The sequence below is a fragment of the Equus quagga genome, chromosome 8 (genome assembly GCF_021613505.1).
Source record: "Equus quagga isolate Etosha38 chromosome 8, UCLA_HA_Equagga_1.0, whole genome shotgun sequence".
Lineage (NCBI taxonomy): Eukaryota > Metazoa > Chordata > Mammalia > Perissodactyla > Equidae > Equus > Equus quagga.
Window position 1 is genome coordinate 86,387,588 of NC_060274.1, and position 16,411 is coordinate 86,403,998.

The window sequence follows — 16,411 nt, forward strand, 5'->3', positions numbered from 1 at the left end:
TGCTGAGCTGGGCTTCTGACTAGGGTACCAGTGTGGTGTGGAGCGCTTCCCTGGGGACTGGGCTAGGGTCTGGGGATGCACAGCATCTTAGCATCAGAGGGACCCTATGGAGAATGTGCAGCTCAGTCCGCAACGTTCTTTGGGCCTGCTGTGTGTCCAAGGCTATGCTGCTCACTAGGGATCAGGGGGAAATAGGGCTGCTACCACAAGGGCCCCCCACAGGGGTCTGTGTCTGGCATCCTGTCAGGTGTCAAGCCTTGGCAGAACCAAGCCTGGGAGCCAGGGCTCCCTGACTTCCGGGTGCTGTCATGGGCCCTGCACCTGCTGTGGGTGTCTCCAGTCTTCTGATGCAGGCTGACACTGCTCTCCAAGCAGCCCCTACCCAACACCCTTGGCTGAATTTCTTATTATCTCTTCCTCTTGATTGAATTCCTTTTCCCCTTTTCACTAATTGTGGTGACTTTTCAGAGATGCCGACATGGCTTTCTTTCTCATGCTTGTCTCTGGCTTTTCTACCCGCCTCTTGCTGTGTTCCTTTTGCACAGAATCATTGAATGTTTGGGGGTAGGAGGGCCCTCCCAGGCACTGGGTGCCCTGTTTCTTGTCTGCCCCCACCCCGCCCCCCGCCTCATCAGAGGCACACATCTTTACCAGGAGCCTGATTTTCTAGCTAACTTGCCACTAAATGGCCTTTAACATACTTTGAAAGAAATGGGAGGAGTCTGTATTGACTGTCTCCAGGGCCCAGGACATGCAGGGACAATTTGGGAGTTCAAGGAGGAGAGGTCCCAGAGAACAGCTGAAGCTTTAGAATTTGGGATGAGGAATTAAGCCTGGCATATCCGAGGCGACATCTGATGTTCAAGCTCTTGGGCTCCTGGACCCTGATTTCTGTGGTTTAATCAAGTCAAGAATGAGGAATTAGGCCGTTGGCTGTAGGGAAAGTAGCCAGCCTTTCAATCTGGGCAAGGGAGAGAAGAAATTTGAAGACTAGAGTGGCTTCCATTTCTGAATACCCAATTAAGCTCTTTTCATTACTGAGAAAAACATGCTTATATGTGTCCGTCTGTCTCTTTGTATGTACATGAGACAGACCTTTGACGTTCATTGAGGACACATGAAGAAACTTCTTAAGTACGGGACTTCCTCACAAGTGCTTCTTGAGCTTTGATTTGCATCCAGATCACTTAGGGATCTTGTTAAAATGCAGATTCTGAGCCAGCAGGTCTGGGCTGGCACCTGAGATTCTGCATTTCTAAGAAGCTCTCAGGTGGTGCTGACCCTTGCTGGTCTGGGGACCCAACTATGGGCAGCAGAGCATCATAACTTACCTCACATCCTTCATCTGTAAAGTGGGCCAGTAGCACTCGCCTCACACTGCAGTATGAATTGAAAGATGCTGTTTATTAAATGAGAACCACAAACCTGACTGAGGCACAGATGCTGGGTAGACCTTGACTGGCCCTGTCTTTGAAGTGTGATTAAAACGGTAGCTCAGCAAAATGACACATCACCACATGTCAAGGACCTTCAGACTTGCTCTCAAAGGGTTGGGATCACAAATAACGAATCCATGAATGCCCAAGGTCTAGTCTCTTGGTGCGTATCTGTGTATCTGTTCTCCTTTGCATCAGATCCCCCTCAGGTTGATGGGTTCGTTGGCGGGTACCAGGAGCTCAGCGCCACGCAGTGCTGAGGGGGGTTTGTGAAGTAGGCAACTCTTATACAGTCTGATGAGATGACACAGCTCTTAATCCATCTTTTCCATGTTTGTCATGGAAGGAAAAGAAGTGTACAGCTTGTGCCAACCCAAGCATAAGCAGGACCGGGAAGGGCTAGAAGAGATAGAAAGGCAGCCTGAGACCTCTCTGAGGAGATGGAAGCTCTGTGTCCCACCCAGTGGCATGGAGGGCTAGGCTGGCTCCCTGGGCCCACTGTGGATGCCTCCTTCAGATGACCTGTTTCTGCAGGCAGTGGGGCAGTGCCCCATAGGTGCCCCTCTCAGCCTTCAGCCCCTGCCCATTGAACATTCATGAAGCAGTCTAGGCCAGCGCTGTGCAACAGAACTCTCAGCAGGGATGGCAGTGTCCTAGATCTGTGCTGTTCAATATGGGAACCACTAGCTGCATGTGGCTGTTGAGCCCATGCAATGTGGCTAAGGGCAACTGAGGAAGCGGATTTTTAATTTGACTTAATTGTAATCCATATAGCTGCAGGTGGGTAGTGGCTACCATGTTGGAAAGCACAGATCTAGACTAAGTAACAATCTGCTCCGTCCATCCTATCTCTTCTCCCCCTGTGTGTCCACACGGAGGTGCCTAGGAGACAGAGAGGAAGAAACAGACAGGAGAGTGAGAGGTGTAGACGGGGAAGATCAGTGGACTCAAGTCTGTCTTACAGCCAAACCCAGACTGGCCTGATTTCAGGCTTGGTCTGCCCGGGCTAGGCAGCTTGAGGTCCGTGGTGTGAGTTTCCAGCTGCTCATCTCACTGAGTGACCTCCCGCCAGGCCATGCTCTGAGCCTGGAGCTGATTCTGGAGACAGCTTCTGGCCTCACCTTCCGACACATGCATTTCCTCGAACCCTGCCACCTGTCAGTGGTCCCAGTGTGAGTGCTCGTGTGTGCATCTATGTCCAAGCACACACGTGCACACATGTGGGTGTGCAGTTCTATGTCCAGAGTTGACTGCGTCTTGGCCCTTGGCTTCCTCATTCTCCTCCATGTCACTGCCCACCCTGTCTCCACCCTTGGACCCTCTGCCTGCCCCCCTCCCGCGAGCCATTTTGCTCTAAGTCCCACCTCAGTTTCTTCGTTGCCCAACGCCCCCAGCTGACAGAAGTGCTGATCTTGTCACACCCAGCAGCTGCGTGCAGAAATGCTACTGCAAGCCACAGCGGGCTCAGCAGCACTCTTGCAAGATGTCAGAACTGTCCACCATTACTCTGTAAGTGTGCGTGGCGTGGCTGTGGCTGGGTGTCCTGGAGGGGAGGGGGACGCATGCCGTGGCTGCCGCCTGGAGCTTGCGTCCACCGGGCTGGAGGAGAGCGGAGAGCAGACTGTGCCTCCAGCCCCGAGCCCTTTCCCGGCTGTTGCATGTTGAGTCCGGTGTCTTGTGAGTTCTCTGCAACCTCGTGCTCATAGGGCGGGAGGGGAGGTGGCGGGGAGGGAGCTGCGGCCTTGGTGGGAGCAGCTGAGGCTTGGCAGGTGCTGAGGAGTCAGCAGCTCTGAAGCCTGTCCCTTCCCTACATCCCCTTCTTCTCTGGGCTTCGGTCTCTGCAATTGTCAAATTATTTCTAAGAGCCTTAGAGCTTGAGTTTCTGTATGCTGTCTCCCTGCGTGGGACAGGACCCTCACCCCACTGAACCTCACTCACACTTCACGTGCCGTGTGGCTTAATCCCCACAACATCCTGGTGAGGTGGGTACTTGTATTATCCCCATTTTACAGATGAGAAAACTGAAGTACAGAGAGGTGAAGTGACTCACTCAAGGTCACACAATTAGCGGGGTGAGGATTTGAACCCAGGGAGTGCTGTCACTAGCCCCAGGGCATCTCTGACCAGGGCATCTGCCTCAATCTGGACATCCCTTTAAGTGGGGGAGCCCACTCATTGGGCAGCTCTGACTGTTGGAAGTTCTTCTTGGCATTTTTAGAGCTCTTCTGCCCATTGATACCTCCTCAGGGCAGGGTGACAGAGGCCAAGGCCCTGGGTCATTGTCTCTCTGGGTTAATCAGATCACATGGTGATTTTGTGATTGTCCTCAAAGAGGGCTCTTGAGGCTCATACTGCATGTCCCCCTTCCAAGGCCACTGGTCAGCTCTGAAGGATAGAGGTCCCAGAACTCTGGGCCCTAGTGACCTCCTCATCTGCCCCCACTGCCCTGTCTACCAATGGGGTCACTGGGATGAGCTGGGTCCCTGGCAAAAGTCCTGACTGTTCTAGACTGTCACAGCATCTCCAGGGGGGGGAAGGTGTTGCCATGGGACTGGACTGTGGGACGCCTCCGCTGCCATTTGTCACATCCACCTGGGGCCCGGAAGGGCCTGAGCCCAAGCCTGAAAGGTTGCTGTCTCACACACACTGAACTCGTCACGTCCACTGCCACCACGAAAGCTGGAGAGATTTGGCCTTTGGTCTCCAGGGCACTTTTCAAACTGCAGGGGCGAGTCCCTGGAAACGGGCCATTTGTGGGAGAGGAGGCAAGGCGGGAGGAGGGCAGGGGCCACAGGCGTGTCCCAGGGCCGCCTTCCCTCCTGAGCCCCTCCAGTTAAGCTGCTCTGGCAAGGTAACTGCTTTAGGCAGGGTCACAGAGGGACCCCCCCAAGATGTCCACGTGCCTGCACTTCCAGCCTACTTCCCTCTTCTTTTTGGATTTCCATTCTTCAGCCAACACTCCCTGCTGCCCTCTGGGCCAGGCCCTGGGTGCCCGAGATGAGCAGGAACCGAGCTCCCACGTCATGTTCCATTTTCAGACTCTGAGGCTTTCATACCAGCCCTGCTTGGCCCGTTTATTCTTTCATGGACAGGGATTTTCTGAACGTAAGCGCCGTGCCTGGCACGTGCAGGCCACGGAAGATAGCAGCTCAGTGAGGTACCACGCCTGCCTCCAGGGAGCCATGGTCTGAGAGAGGACAGGCCACTCCAGGACTGCACCTGGGCTCAGAGTGGGGACTGGCTCAGATCCTGTTGGCACCAGCTCTGGTCCAGGGATCCCAGGTTCTGCAGAACGGGCTGCCTGTGAGCAGGATGGAGAAGGGGTGGGCACCCAGCAGTCGAGCGACTTCTTCATTGGTCCACCTGAGTCTTGGTCCACCTAAGGTGTCCCCAGGCTACGCCTGTACCTTCCTCTCTGTCTCCTGGTGCTCTTCTTTCTTCCCCTTCCCCTCCCTCCTTCCTTCCCTCTCAGGAGACTCTGGGAAGCCAAGGGCCTCACTCAGACTCTGGATTTGGCTTCTTCTGAAATCTGGAGCCCCCACATTCAACAGAACATTTTCTCCCAGAAAGACTGGGGTGGGGAAGAGGAGGGGGCACACAGTGTAAATGCCCCAAGTCAAATGGTGCCCCCACTCCCAGCTGTCCACCCCGTGGACCAAGCTTTGCCGGGAGAGGGTGAGGCTGACCCTTCCGCTCATGCCCCCATTCAGAGGGCCCAGGGGGCAGGCTTCACCTGCAGGGCAGGGCTGGCTGTTTGAGGAGACCCAGAAGGGACCATTGTACTGGGGTGGGCAGAGAGGGGGTCCCACTCTTGGAGACCCTCTGGGTGCACCCCTCCCAACAGAGCAGGACCCCCAAGTGCATGCACTGTGCATACTCTTAATGTCTTAGCATGGCTTCTGTGTCTCTGCCCCCTCAGAACAGAGCCCCACCCTACTGGGCCTCGGAGCCAGTTACAGGCAGAGGAACCCCAGAAGAGCTGGCCTCAGGAGGTGCCGAGGTCCCTTTGGCCCTCTCTCCCCTGCCTGCCCCACCCCCAAGCAGATAGCCTTCTCTCCCTTTGACTCAGTTTCCTGGGTGGCAGGTTCCTCGTGCTTGGGTGGTGATCGTTTATGCCCAGAGTCAGTAAGTCCTTCCTAGGATCCCTCCCAAGTCTCTCTCTCTGTGGCCCACCCACTGTGCCCCCCCCCCCCCCCCCCCGTTGTCAGCACCTCCCCACCACTCTCCGTGAGTGTCGTGGGCTAGCCCCAGACTCAGAAGAGCCGACTCTCTCTGTGCCTCTTAGGGGCTGCTCTTTTCAGGCACATGGAGCTTCCTTCCAGGGCAGGAGAATATTTACGTTGCTTGAGGACCCCTCACGTCGCTCAAGCCTTCCTAATCCCATCCCTGTGTTTTTCTCTGACTTCGTTTTCCCCAAGGGCTTTGCACCTCCCACGAGGGGTCTCTGTACGTCACATACTCACATGTTCGTGTTCAGTGGTTCTACATGATACTGACGTGGCCTAGAGGGATAGGCACCCTGCAGACTGGGGGATGTCCCCCCAGAACCTCCCAGGGAGTTCTGGAAGCCTGGGCTCTGTCGTCCACTGTCTCTCCCAGGTCCCACACCTCGGGAGAGGGTCCTGAGGGGGTCCATGAACAGGGGCCCCAGCTTAGGGGGAGCGAAAGGGGGGTGGGACTGGGGCTCTCTGCCCTCCATGGCTCTGGCATGAAGCCTGGCAGCCCCTGGAGCAGATGTCTTGCTTTCTCCCGACAGACGGCTAGCCCGGTCCACCCTGCTACTCATCCCGCTGTTTGGAATCCACTACACGGTGTTCGCCTTCTCCCCAGAGAATGTCAGCAAGAGGGAGAGACTCGTGTTTGAGCTGGGGCTGGGCTCCTTCCAGGTAGGCCTGGCACGTGCAGAGGGCAAAACTCACAGGGAGCCAGGGCCCTGGCCCCTAACCTGCTGGTGGTTCTAGAAACTTCTTTAACCCAGAGCTGGTCTCCATGATTCTGTCTCTGAAATAAGTGTACTAGAATTGTGGGGCGCTGGGAGAGCCCTTGCTGCCTTCTCCACTCTGGACCCCTGTGAGAAGACACTGATATCTTCCTTTGCTGCGTCCAGTGTCCTGAGCCAGGCCTCCCTTGGGTGCAGCTCCCCATCCCTTACCATCGGCCCTGGATGAGGGCCGAGTACCCCCCAAGAGACCTCTGTGTCTACTCCCTGACTTCAGCCTGTAGACCATGTGCCCCGTGAAAGCTGGAGCTCTGTCTTACCCAAGTTGGGGTCCCAACCCAGGACCTGGCCACAGAGAGCTGAATGAGCTGAACGGCTGGATGAGCAAACGGATACATAAATAAGGGATCCAGGCAATGAGAGAGTGGGTGGATGAGTGACTCCGTGCATGAAGGAGTAAGCAGATGGGGTTGTAAACGAGTGAGTGAAGGAGCTGGTGAATTGGTACGAGGATGCATGATGAGTAAGTGAAGAGATGGGAGCACCAGTGGGTCAATGAAGGCGGGTGGCTCCCTTGAGTGTCCCCAGGATGGAGCACCTCTCCCTAACCCAACTGTTTAGATGAGTATTTGACCTTGGTGGTCAGAACGTTACTCTGTGTATCTGACTTGAGTCTCTCCTCCCCTGTGATTTAATTCAAGGCCATTTTACCTGTTCAGGTTCTTAGCCTGACGAGGCTGGGAGTTTTATAGACAAATCCCCCGCCTGGGAGTCAGAGCTCTGGATTCCTGTCTCAGCACAAGAATTCTAAATGCAAAGAATACATATGAAGAATGTGTGTAGAACAGCCACACACCTACTCTGTGCCGAGTGCTCATTCATGGGGTGTTCTGCGTGTGCTGTGTGCCAGAGTGTCTGGCCCAGGGAAGGCAGAGTGGGGAGGTGAAGGGCATAAAGACACAGATCTGTTCTGGCCTGGAGGCTGCTGCCCTCAGGGGGACTGCAGGCTGGTTGAGGAGCCCGGAGAACATTCTGGGGCGTTCAGAGAAGGCTTCTTATAGAAAGTAGGATAGAGCTGGCCCTTGGGAATGGGAAGGATTTCACCAAGGGAACATGAGATGCAAAGCCAGGGGTGTCAGTGGGAGGGGACTCTCTCACCAGCCACTTGTCTTCATGGGTGTCACCACTTGTGGCATCTTAGCCCAGTTTCTTGAGCAGGTGCCCTCCATGCAGGTCATTGCATTTTTCTGCTTCTTGGTGTCCCTCCTTGCCCCTGCCACCATCCACCCCCTGCGTGGAAGGTCCTTTGCTGGCATCCTCATATTGTTTGCTCTTTCTCCCTAGGGCTTTGTGGTGGCTGTGCTCTACTGTTTTCTGAATGGAGAGGTAAGACCCTGGCCCTCTGGTTTCTTAGTGATGGAGGTGGGGCTTGGTGGGGAGCAGACAGGGGCTCGGCCTGCTGGCCACTCAGGACTTATTCCCCAGACCCGGGCCTTGCCAGGCTCCCAGCACCTCCAGGAGGGGGATGGCAGTGGTGCCGGGGTCTCTTGACGGTCTCCACTGCCAGAATCTCTCCCACTTTGCCGGCTGTGCAGCTGAGGCTCAGCCTCTGGAGCAGAGCTCCATCCATGCAGGCATCAGCTGCTGAGCACAGACCCGCCTGGGAGGGCTCTCACTGTAGGACACACCTTAGTGAAGAAGAACAGAAAGTGAGGAGGGGCAGGGCACAGGAAGTGGAACCTGCTGATCATGAGGCTGTGATGGGCAGGTGTGCTGAGTAGGGAGCTGCCCAAGTTCAGCACTGCCCTAGCAGTCCAGCCTGTCTGCCCAAACCCATCCCCTGTAGGGTAGGGACTGTGGGGACCTGGGAGAGACCCTGGGGAGAGGCCTGGAACCTTCTAGTAATGCTCCATTTCCAGAGCCATGGTCTCGGATCCTCCTGCTCTAGCCTGTTAGGGTGATACTTTTGAGCAGAGCCCAGAACAGAGGCCGTGAGAAAAGGGTGGGGGCTGGGTGGATAGATGGGTTTAGAGAGTGGGCAGGGGTCCTCATGCTAGTGCTTGGCTCTTGGCTGCAAGAAACAAGAAGAGTGGGCTCAGTGATTGCCCCGACAACCTGTAGAGGGTCAGATAAGGACAGATAAGGAGAGGCAGACGGGGCCCTGCAGGGAGTGGCTGGGAGAGACAAGAAATGGGAGTAATGGAGCTTGTCAAGGACCTACGGTGGAAGTGGGAGCTAGAACTGGAGGGGGTGGGTGCTGGTACTGCTGCCATTTATGCAGTTTGTGCACTGCCCAAAGGGGCTGGCCTGAGGGGCCATATGGAGGCTGAAACTGGGCATGCTCTGCACACACCATGCTAAAAGCAACATGGGGGTGTGTTCACCCAGAGCAAGTGCCTTACTTAGTGGATCTCAATCCTGACGGCACATTGAAATCTTGGGGAAGCTTTAAAATATATGGACGCCTTACCCCAGAGATTCTGATGTAGTTGTTCTGGATTTTTTTTCTATCATTTTTTCCAAATTATTTATTTATTTATTTTTTTATTGCGATAAAATATACATAACATAAAATTTGCCATTTGAACCACTTTTATGCATACAGTGCAGTGGCCTTAAGTACATTCACTTTGTTGTGCAACCATCACCACTATACATCACTAAAACTTTTTGTCATCCTGAACTAAAACTCTGTGCCCATTAAAGAATCACTCCCCATTCTCCCTGCCCCCAGCCCCTGGGAACCACTGTTCTGTATTATGTCCTTATAAATTTGAATACTCTAGATGCCTCATATAAGTGGAATCATGCAAAATCTGGACTTTAGTATCTGGCTTATTTCACTTAGCATAATGTCTTCAAGGTTCATCCACGTTGTAGCACGTATCAGAATTCCATTCCTTTTTAAGGCTGAAGAATATTCCATTATATATATACACCACGTTTTGTTTTTCCATTCACCAATTTTTTTTAATTGAGGTCCCATTGGTTTATGACATTAAATAAATTTCAAGTGTACATCATATTTCAGCTTCTGTATAGAATGCATCATGTTCACCACCAAAAGTCTGGTTGCCATCTGTCACCATATATGTGTCCCTTTCCCCCTCCCCCCCGGCATCTGGATTTTTAAAGCTCTCCAGGTGATTCTAATGTGTAGCCACTGTTGCTAGTCAGTGAGAGTGGGGATCCTTGCCCTGATCTGTCTTCCCGGGAGCCTGCTTTTTCAAGATTCCCTGAAAGACCCTCTGGGCTGGTCTCTGATGGTAGAACACCAAGGGCTGGGACAGAAGCTCACAGATGACAAGAAGCCATTAGAGGGCCTTGCTCAGATAGTGACTTGGGAAAAGGGCCAAGCTCAGCCCCTCAGAGGCATGCCTTTCCCATTGATGACCTCCAGGGCTGCAAGCTGAAATTTGGGAGTCAGTGAGGTGATGCTGGAGGTGGTAGTGCCACCCTGGGAAGGGCCTCAGGAGAGGGCAGGTGGGTGGATGAGGTCGGAGAGGAGAGGATGTCCATCCAGAGTAACGGCCCAAGTTGCTCCCCGCAGGTGCAGGCCGAGATCAAGCGGAAGTGGCGGAGCTGGAAGGTGAACCGCTACTTCACCATGGACTTCAAGCACCGACACCCATCCCTGGCCAGCAGTGGGGTGAACGGGGGCACCCAGCTCTCCATCCTGAGCAAGAGCAGCTCCCAGATCCGCATGTCCGGCCTCCCAGCTGACAACCTGGCCACCTGAGCCCCCCTCCTCCTCCTCTCCTCCATACACAGGTTGGGGCTGCAGGCGGGCACCGGCCCACGCATGCTGTGCCTTTTCTCTCCCTTTGGGCAGGCCCTGGGCTGGCAGCTGGGCTCCCCGAGGGGGGAGAAGGGTGCAGGGTGCTGGCCCCACCCACCGTGGGCCCCTGGGCCCTGACCCCAGATGTGTAAATACTCCTCAAATTTGGAAAAGTGATCCCATCTCTACCCTTTGCCCAGTGTCCCTGCTCACCTGGTGCAGGTCCCCAGCTCTACCCAGCCCTGTCTCCACCAGCCTCAGAGATTGCCTGACCCTGTGTGTGAGGCCTTGTGAGCTGAGGCTGATCACCTTGCTTTGGGGGGTTTGGGGTGGTGCCTGCCTGACAGCCCCCTGCAGTGTCTGACTCTCCATGTGGACTCCTTGAGTCTGCTTGCCACCCTGGGGCCCTTCTCAGGCCCGGCCCAGTCCCTGAGGCCTGCCAGAGGTCCAGCTTGGATGGCCATTGTCCTTCAGTGCAGGCCAGACCTGAGGCTCCCTCATGCTCCCTCAACATCTTGGTGTCCAGGTGCCCAGCTTCTGGGTGTCAGGGCGCTGGGACAGCTCTGGGGCTCTTCCAGTCAGAGACTTCAGTTTGAGTGTGGGGCTATGGGTCAGGGAAAGTTCTGGTGCTTTTTATTTGGCCCAAGAAAAATGGCTAACAGCCAGAAACGTGAATGCGGTTGGAGAGGAGATGGGAAGAGTTTGGGAGGTCCCGTGCAAGAAGACCCTCACCATCCCAATCATTTTACCCCTCACTCGAGGTGGGTGGGGTTCATATGGGAGCCTTTCTTCTGCCTCTCCGACCCTCAGGCATCAGCTGCAGAAGGTGAGAGATGGATGCCCCAGAGAAACTGCTCCCCAACCATGCGTACCACATGGAGCCCCTAACCCTCCTCCTCCCCATTGCCCTTAAGTCAAAGCCATGACTCAGATGAACCAGCCACCTTCCTGTGATGTCAGTGAATCCTGAACCACCTTAAACCTCCATGTGCCCAAGTCCAGGGCCCAGGGCTCGCCCTCACCCCCGATCCCCATGGACGATGAGGAGCCCCAGCCACCAGCTCGTGAAATCTCTTGAAGACCTCTGCAAAGACTTCCCTCTGTGTGCTCTTGACATTGAATCACCATGGATGCTAGGGTGTCCTGGGGTGTTGGGAGAGGAAGCCGTGCCCACCATGCCCGTTAGCAGAAGCCGCTGATGGGAGCAGTGGCTCCACCCCACACCTGTCCTGGCTCCACAGCGCAAGTTGCAGGACCACAAACTCAGAATTTAAAATGGGGCAGAGCCAGGTTAGGGAAAGGTGGAGAGAAGTGCTAGAGTGCCATGGCCCATGTGTGGGGCCCACTTCATTCCCTGTCAGCTTTCAGTGTTCCTGTCCAAGTGTTTTTGTAGACTCGTCTCATGATCATGTTCTGGAATTCCTGGGGAGTTTGGGTCAAGGGGTAGTGTTGCTTTGCTTGGTTTTATGAAGAGGAAGGGCCTGGGGCGTTTGGGGAACTGTTTCTGGAGAGGCCTTCCAAGTGGCCGGAGAAGGGCTTAGTTGCTTGGTTCAGAGCCCTGTGTCCTTGGCTACTGAAGCACTGTGGATCTTGGGTCTTTGGCAAAGCCAGAGGGAGGAAGGGAGCTCTTCCCCAGGGGTGTTTGGTGACTCAGGCTGGCCATGGCCCTTCCATCCTGCACCTGGCCTTGTGATCCCCCTTGTCCTGTTTGGGAGCCATGGGTTACCAATGTGCTGGGCAACTTGCATTTTGGACACCGCTGGGGAGCCTGAGTGGCTTGGAAGGAACCATGGGCTGGGATTCAGAAATGTGGAATCTGCCTTGTCAGGCTCAGACTGCTGAGACTGTGTACGCAGTGCTCCCTGTTCTGGGCCTCAGTTTCCCCATTCGTGAGATGAGGCGACTTCTAATGCTTCTGTAGGCTCACTCCTTCAGTTCAATATGAAGGCAGGGAAAAGGACATGCATTCTTGTTATGTGGACCATATAAGGTTTGGAAGTGCATATGTTTGTGCATGTGAGGAGGGAGGGGGAATGCTGTTTATTTTCCCTTTCTTAGAAATGGGACTTCTGTCTCTTCCATTTGGACACCATGGTGGAAGCTGCTGGGCTGGAGGGAAGGATCAGGCTGGGGACAATTGGACAGGTGCCTTGGACATGAGGTGCAGAGCCAGCCATGTCTCTAGCCAGGACAGGGTGCCATGACTGGGTGGGCAGTGGCCACGCCCATATCCTAGGAACTGTCCCCTGAGTGCTGTGGGCCCCGCTTCCTCATCCTCGACCCCACCAGCAGGTCTGCTTCACTGTGAAGAAGAGGCTTTGACTTTATACATACATCATCACAAAACAGCAAAAACAAAACCATCCCCCAGCTCCGTGTGCCATGCTGCCGCCTGAGCCCTGGATCCGCTCCCTCATAGAGCTTCCAGGTTCCTGGCGGTTTGTGGGTTTGTTTTTCTCTCTGAACAGATTATTGGCAGTCTTGTGAGCAGATGTATCCGATGTGTTCTGAAGGTCCCAGGAGGTTAGGCAGCTGGCCTTCAGGGCCACAGGCAGTGGAGAGATAGCAGGAGGTCTGGGCAGAACCCTTCCATCGCTGACCCTTTGTTTTCAAATCTGTAAAATGGGCAGTAAGACTAGGTGAATTGTATAGCCCATAGCATCTCTGGACTTCTCTGTCTAAACACCAGCCATCTACTGGGAATGGGCCTCGGGCAAGGATCGTGGGATTTGGAGCAGGAAAGGATAAATCGTGTTGTGTGAGGAGGGCTCGAGGGCCTTGGGAGTGGTTAGGCTGGAGAGGAGCAGAGCTGTCTGACTCCATGTCTGTAGGAGATTGCTACCAGGATCGGGGTTATTCTTGTTCTATGCAATCCTAAAGGACTGAACTCGCCCGGGGGAGGCTGAGTGCTCCTTGGGATGAAGAAATCTCTCATCCTCTGTCACGACTGTCCCACTATGGAACAGGCAGTGTCAAGATAGAGTCTCCAGCCCTGGGGGAAATGGGACTCAGTGATGCTGAGGCTGTCAGGGAGCCTGTGAGGGGTCAGAGATTGGGATTCAGGCTTTCAGTGGCTTTCTGGTGGTACCCAGCACTACGGGCGTCATGGCTCTCCATCGTGCCGGAGGCCAGGCCACATTCTCTGTCTCAGTGGGCAGCTCTGTGACCCTCCTTGACCCCTGCGCTGGTCTGCAGCGATTCCTTCTCTAACCCGCACCCCTCCCCAAACCGGCTTCTCTGGGGAATGGGGCCAGGGAGCTAGAGCCGGGACCAAGGCTTGAGTCCATCATCACCCACTGAGGGCACTGGCTCACCTCATTCATCTGACCATTTCCCTTCCTGGAAGGAAAGCTAGAAGAGGCTCTCTTTGTAACTCTGTGAGTACCCTTGACCCCCTCAAGGCCACTCCAAAGTGAAAGCAGTGAGTGCTTTGTCATCATAAACTCCTACCTGAGCCCAGTGACTGTGGAACCCTGCTGGAAGACCCTGAGCAGGGACCGGGGGACCTGGGCTTCTCCCAGCTTTGCCGGATCTACTGCTTGACCTTGACGCCTTCACCCTTTATATTTGGGAGACTCTCCAAGTCCTAGAGCTGGGAGGAGACTTGGAGAGCTCCCCACTGGGCTGATGAGAAAACACCCGGAGGTGGGCTTAGCTCGGAGCCTGCACCACGTTGGGATCCAGTGCGCTTTACAACATGAAAGAGGAAGTGGGCCCGCCACCATGTGCCCAGCCCTGCACGTGAGCCAGAAGGAGACCCTCGATCAAGCTTCCATACAGAGAACAGTCAGCCTGCGTGGGAGAGGGCTCTGGCCATAGAAGTCGTTAGGACTCCAGACTACAGAGGAGCGATGGAGTGAGTGTAGCCTGGGTGATCTGCGTTCTGGCCTGGGCTTCACCACCTGCTCTCTGCTCCAAGGCGGAGCCTCTCTGGGCCTCTGCTTCCTGATCTGACAAGTGGGAGGACGTGATTTGTGGTCTGCCCCACAGGCCAGGGGTGAGGCTGAAGCGAGATGCCCTTGTGTGGGAAAGGGCTTTGGAAACTGCCCGGGTGTTACTGGGGTGGAGGCCCCTGACAGGGACTCTGTGCTGTTTATCAACTGCTTTGAGCCTTCCTGGGTTAACCTTTGCCCCATTTGTAAAACCACCAGCACTGGGGGCGAGGGGGAGGCTAGGGGACTCTGATGGATGCAGAATTCCAGGCTTATCTCCGTCAGCTGATTTGTTCTTGTGGTTGGGATGGGGATACTTCCACGTGGGTGATGTCTGTTTCCATGCCACCCCCATGGGAATCCTTCAAGGATCTGGGACATCCCTCAAGTGGGCCATGTGGCCATTCCTTCTCCTTTCCCTGACCTCGAGGTCCTGGGACATATCTGTGCTTGGCCGTGTGTGTCTTGTCTTATATCTGTCTTCTGTAGCTTTGCCCCTGTGAGGGCTGGAGTGGGGGAGCCCCTGGAATCCCAGACATGGCGCCAGGCTCACTTGTGGGAGCCAGGTCCGCCTGGGTTTCATCTCCCACAATAAAGATAAGCCCCACAGACCTCACTGCTCCTGCTGCCCCATTAATGCTGTGCTCACAACCTTGTCCAGGGTTTCAAGGATGTCAAACTGCTGTAGATGACTCAATAAATGTCTTACCATTTTTCCTGGTGACTGTAACTTGGCGGAAACGGAGGGCAGGGAGGAGAGGAGGTGGAAGGGGAGGAAATCTGATCACCCAGAAGAATCCAGTCTACAAGATCCTGTGGCCTTTCAGATTCCAAGGGAGATGTTTGAGAATGGGCCTGAATGAGCTTAGAATGGACTTGGAAAAGGTAAGTCCTGGCCTCAGAAGGACTGGCAAGGATCATGCAACTTTGGTGGAATCAAGGTCATTTGGAGGTTTTGGGTTCCTAGGAATGGAAGCAACTCACCCCACAGTCTTTGATGCCTCATGACCTTCATATTCTTTTGTGAGTGTGGCCACCAGGTATCCCCAAAGCTTGCCCACAGTGAGCATTTCATCCCAGGTAACTACAGGTGCGTCGCTGGCTGCCGGAGTCCCACCCCTAAGGCATCTGGATGTTCAGAGCCATCAGCCCCAGCCAGACCAGACAACCAATTCCTGGTACTCCCCATTTCCTTGAGGTTCTGTTGATTGTCACAACCTCCAGGTCCTATTTTCATCTTACAGTTTTTAGTTGCTAGCAACAGAAGATAGTTTGATTGATAAATCAGAAAAGGAGTTTAGGAAAAAGATATTGGGCAGCTCATAGAATTATTGTGAGGCTGAAGAAACCAGAAAAGGTGTCTCAGGCCATATCACGCCACAGAACTGATGAGGAAGCTTTTGCCTACTGGTGCTGCCAGCCCAGTGGTGTCTCTTCTGTGCCAGGGACCCAACCTCACAAGGACCATTTTGAAAGCAGTTGGCTTTGCTGCCATTCGTACAAGGAAATCAGGTTCCACATTCAGTTTCTTTCCTCAAGTTGCTCACTTCTGAATCAGTCTCACAAGAGTCCATTGGAATGGCTGTGTTCTAGCTGTAAGGGAGGCTGGAAACTTGACTTTTCTGGATTTGACCTTGGGGTCAGGCTCGTAAGTCTGGAAATTTTCTAAACTTAACAGTAGGATTAAAAAGTCCTGAAATAATAAATTTCCACGACAGCAGACCTAAGATCTACAGCAGTTGCAGGCTGGCTCCCTTCAGTGATCAGGTGGGCCACTCTGAAGGAGTCAAGTCAATGAAAAGATGGCTACCAACCCAGTAGTGTGTGAACCCTACTGCAAGATAGGGCACTCACCAAATGCACCCAGCTGTCTGGGTGGGTGGGTGGGGGTGTTCCTCAGCTGGGAGGCTGGCTGGTTCTGCTTCCTGAGATTGGCCCTGCTCTTTCCTTTCCAGGTCCACCTCTTCTTTGAATCTTAAAGGAGATTACCAGGCTAGGTCATATGACCCATTTAGCAGACATCTTGAGCTACTTTCTAAACTGGAACCTACCCTCAAAGGGTGAAAATTAAATTTCTGTGTCAGACTATCCTGGCTGCTGACACAGAAGACTTCCCTAGTGTTTAGAAAGTATTCTTACTGGTGTGACATGGTAAGTCGAGGTTCCATATTTTCATTCTTAGAGGTCACCTTCAAGAAGCAAAGATAAAGAGCCAAAGGTAAATATGAAAGGGTTGAATTCCGTGTTAGACTTGAGTTTCTTGGCGACGGTGAAGATCATCAAACTACTTTGTATGAGAACTTATAAATCCTATTTCCTCTGTCTC

General features: G+C 54.1%; 1 protein-coding gene across 8 annotated transcripts in view; it reads left to right on the forward strand.

Moving 5' to 3' along the window:
• Positions 1–14,798, forward strand: part of ADCYAP1R1 (ADCYAP receptor type I) — a 58,976-nt gene extending 44,178 nt beyond the window's left edge. For 3 of the 8 annotated variants that reach the window (XM_046670485.1, XM_046670484.1, XM_046670488.1), the window contains 4 exons: positions 2,862–2,945; positions 6,193–6,322; positions 7,720–7,761; positions 9,926–14,798. In XM_046670485.1, the coding sequence (XP_046526441.1) occupies positions 2,862–2,945; positions 6,193–6,322; positions 7,720–7,761; positions 9,926–10,114 (445 nt within the window). In that variant the 3' untranslated portion in view covers positions 10,115–14,798. The remainder of the gene's footprint in view (positions 1–2,861; positions 2,946–6,192; positions 6,323–7,719; positions 7,762–9,925) is intronic. The other 5 variants (XM_046670487.1, XM_046670490.1, XM_046670489.1 and 2 more) reach the window with 3 other exon arrangements.
• Positions 14,799–16,411: the final 1,613 nt, after the last annotated feature.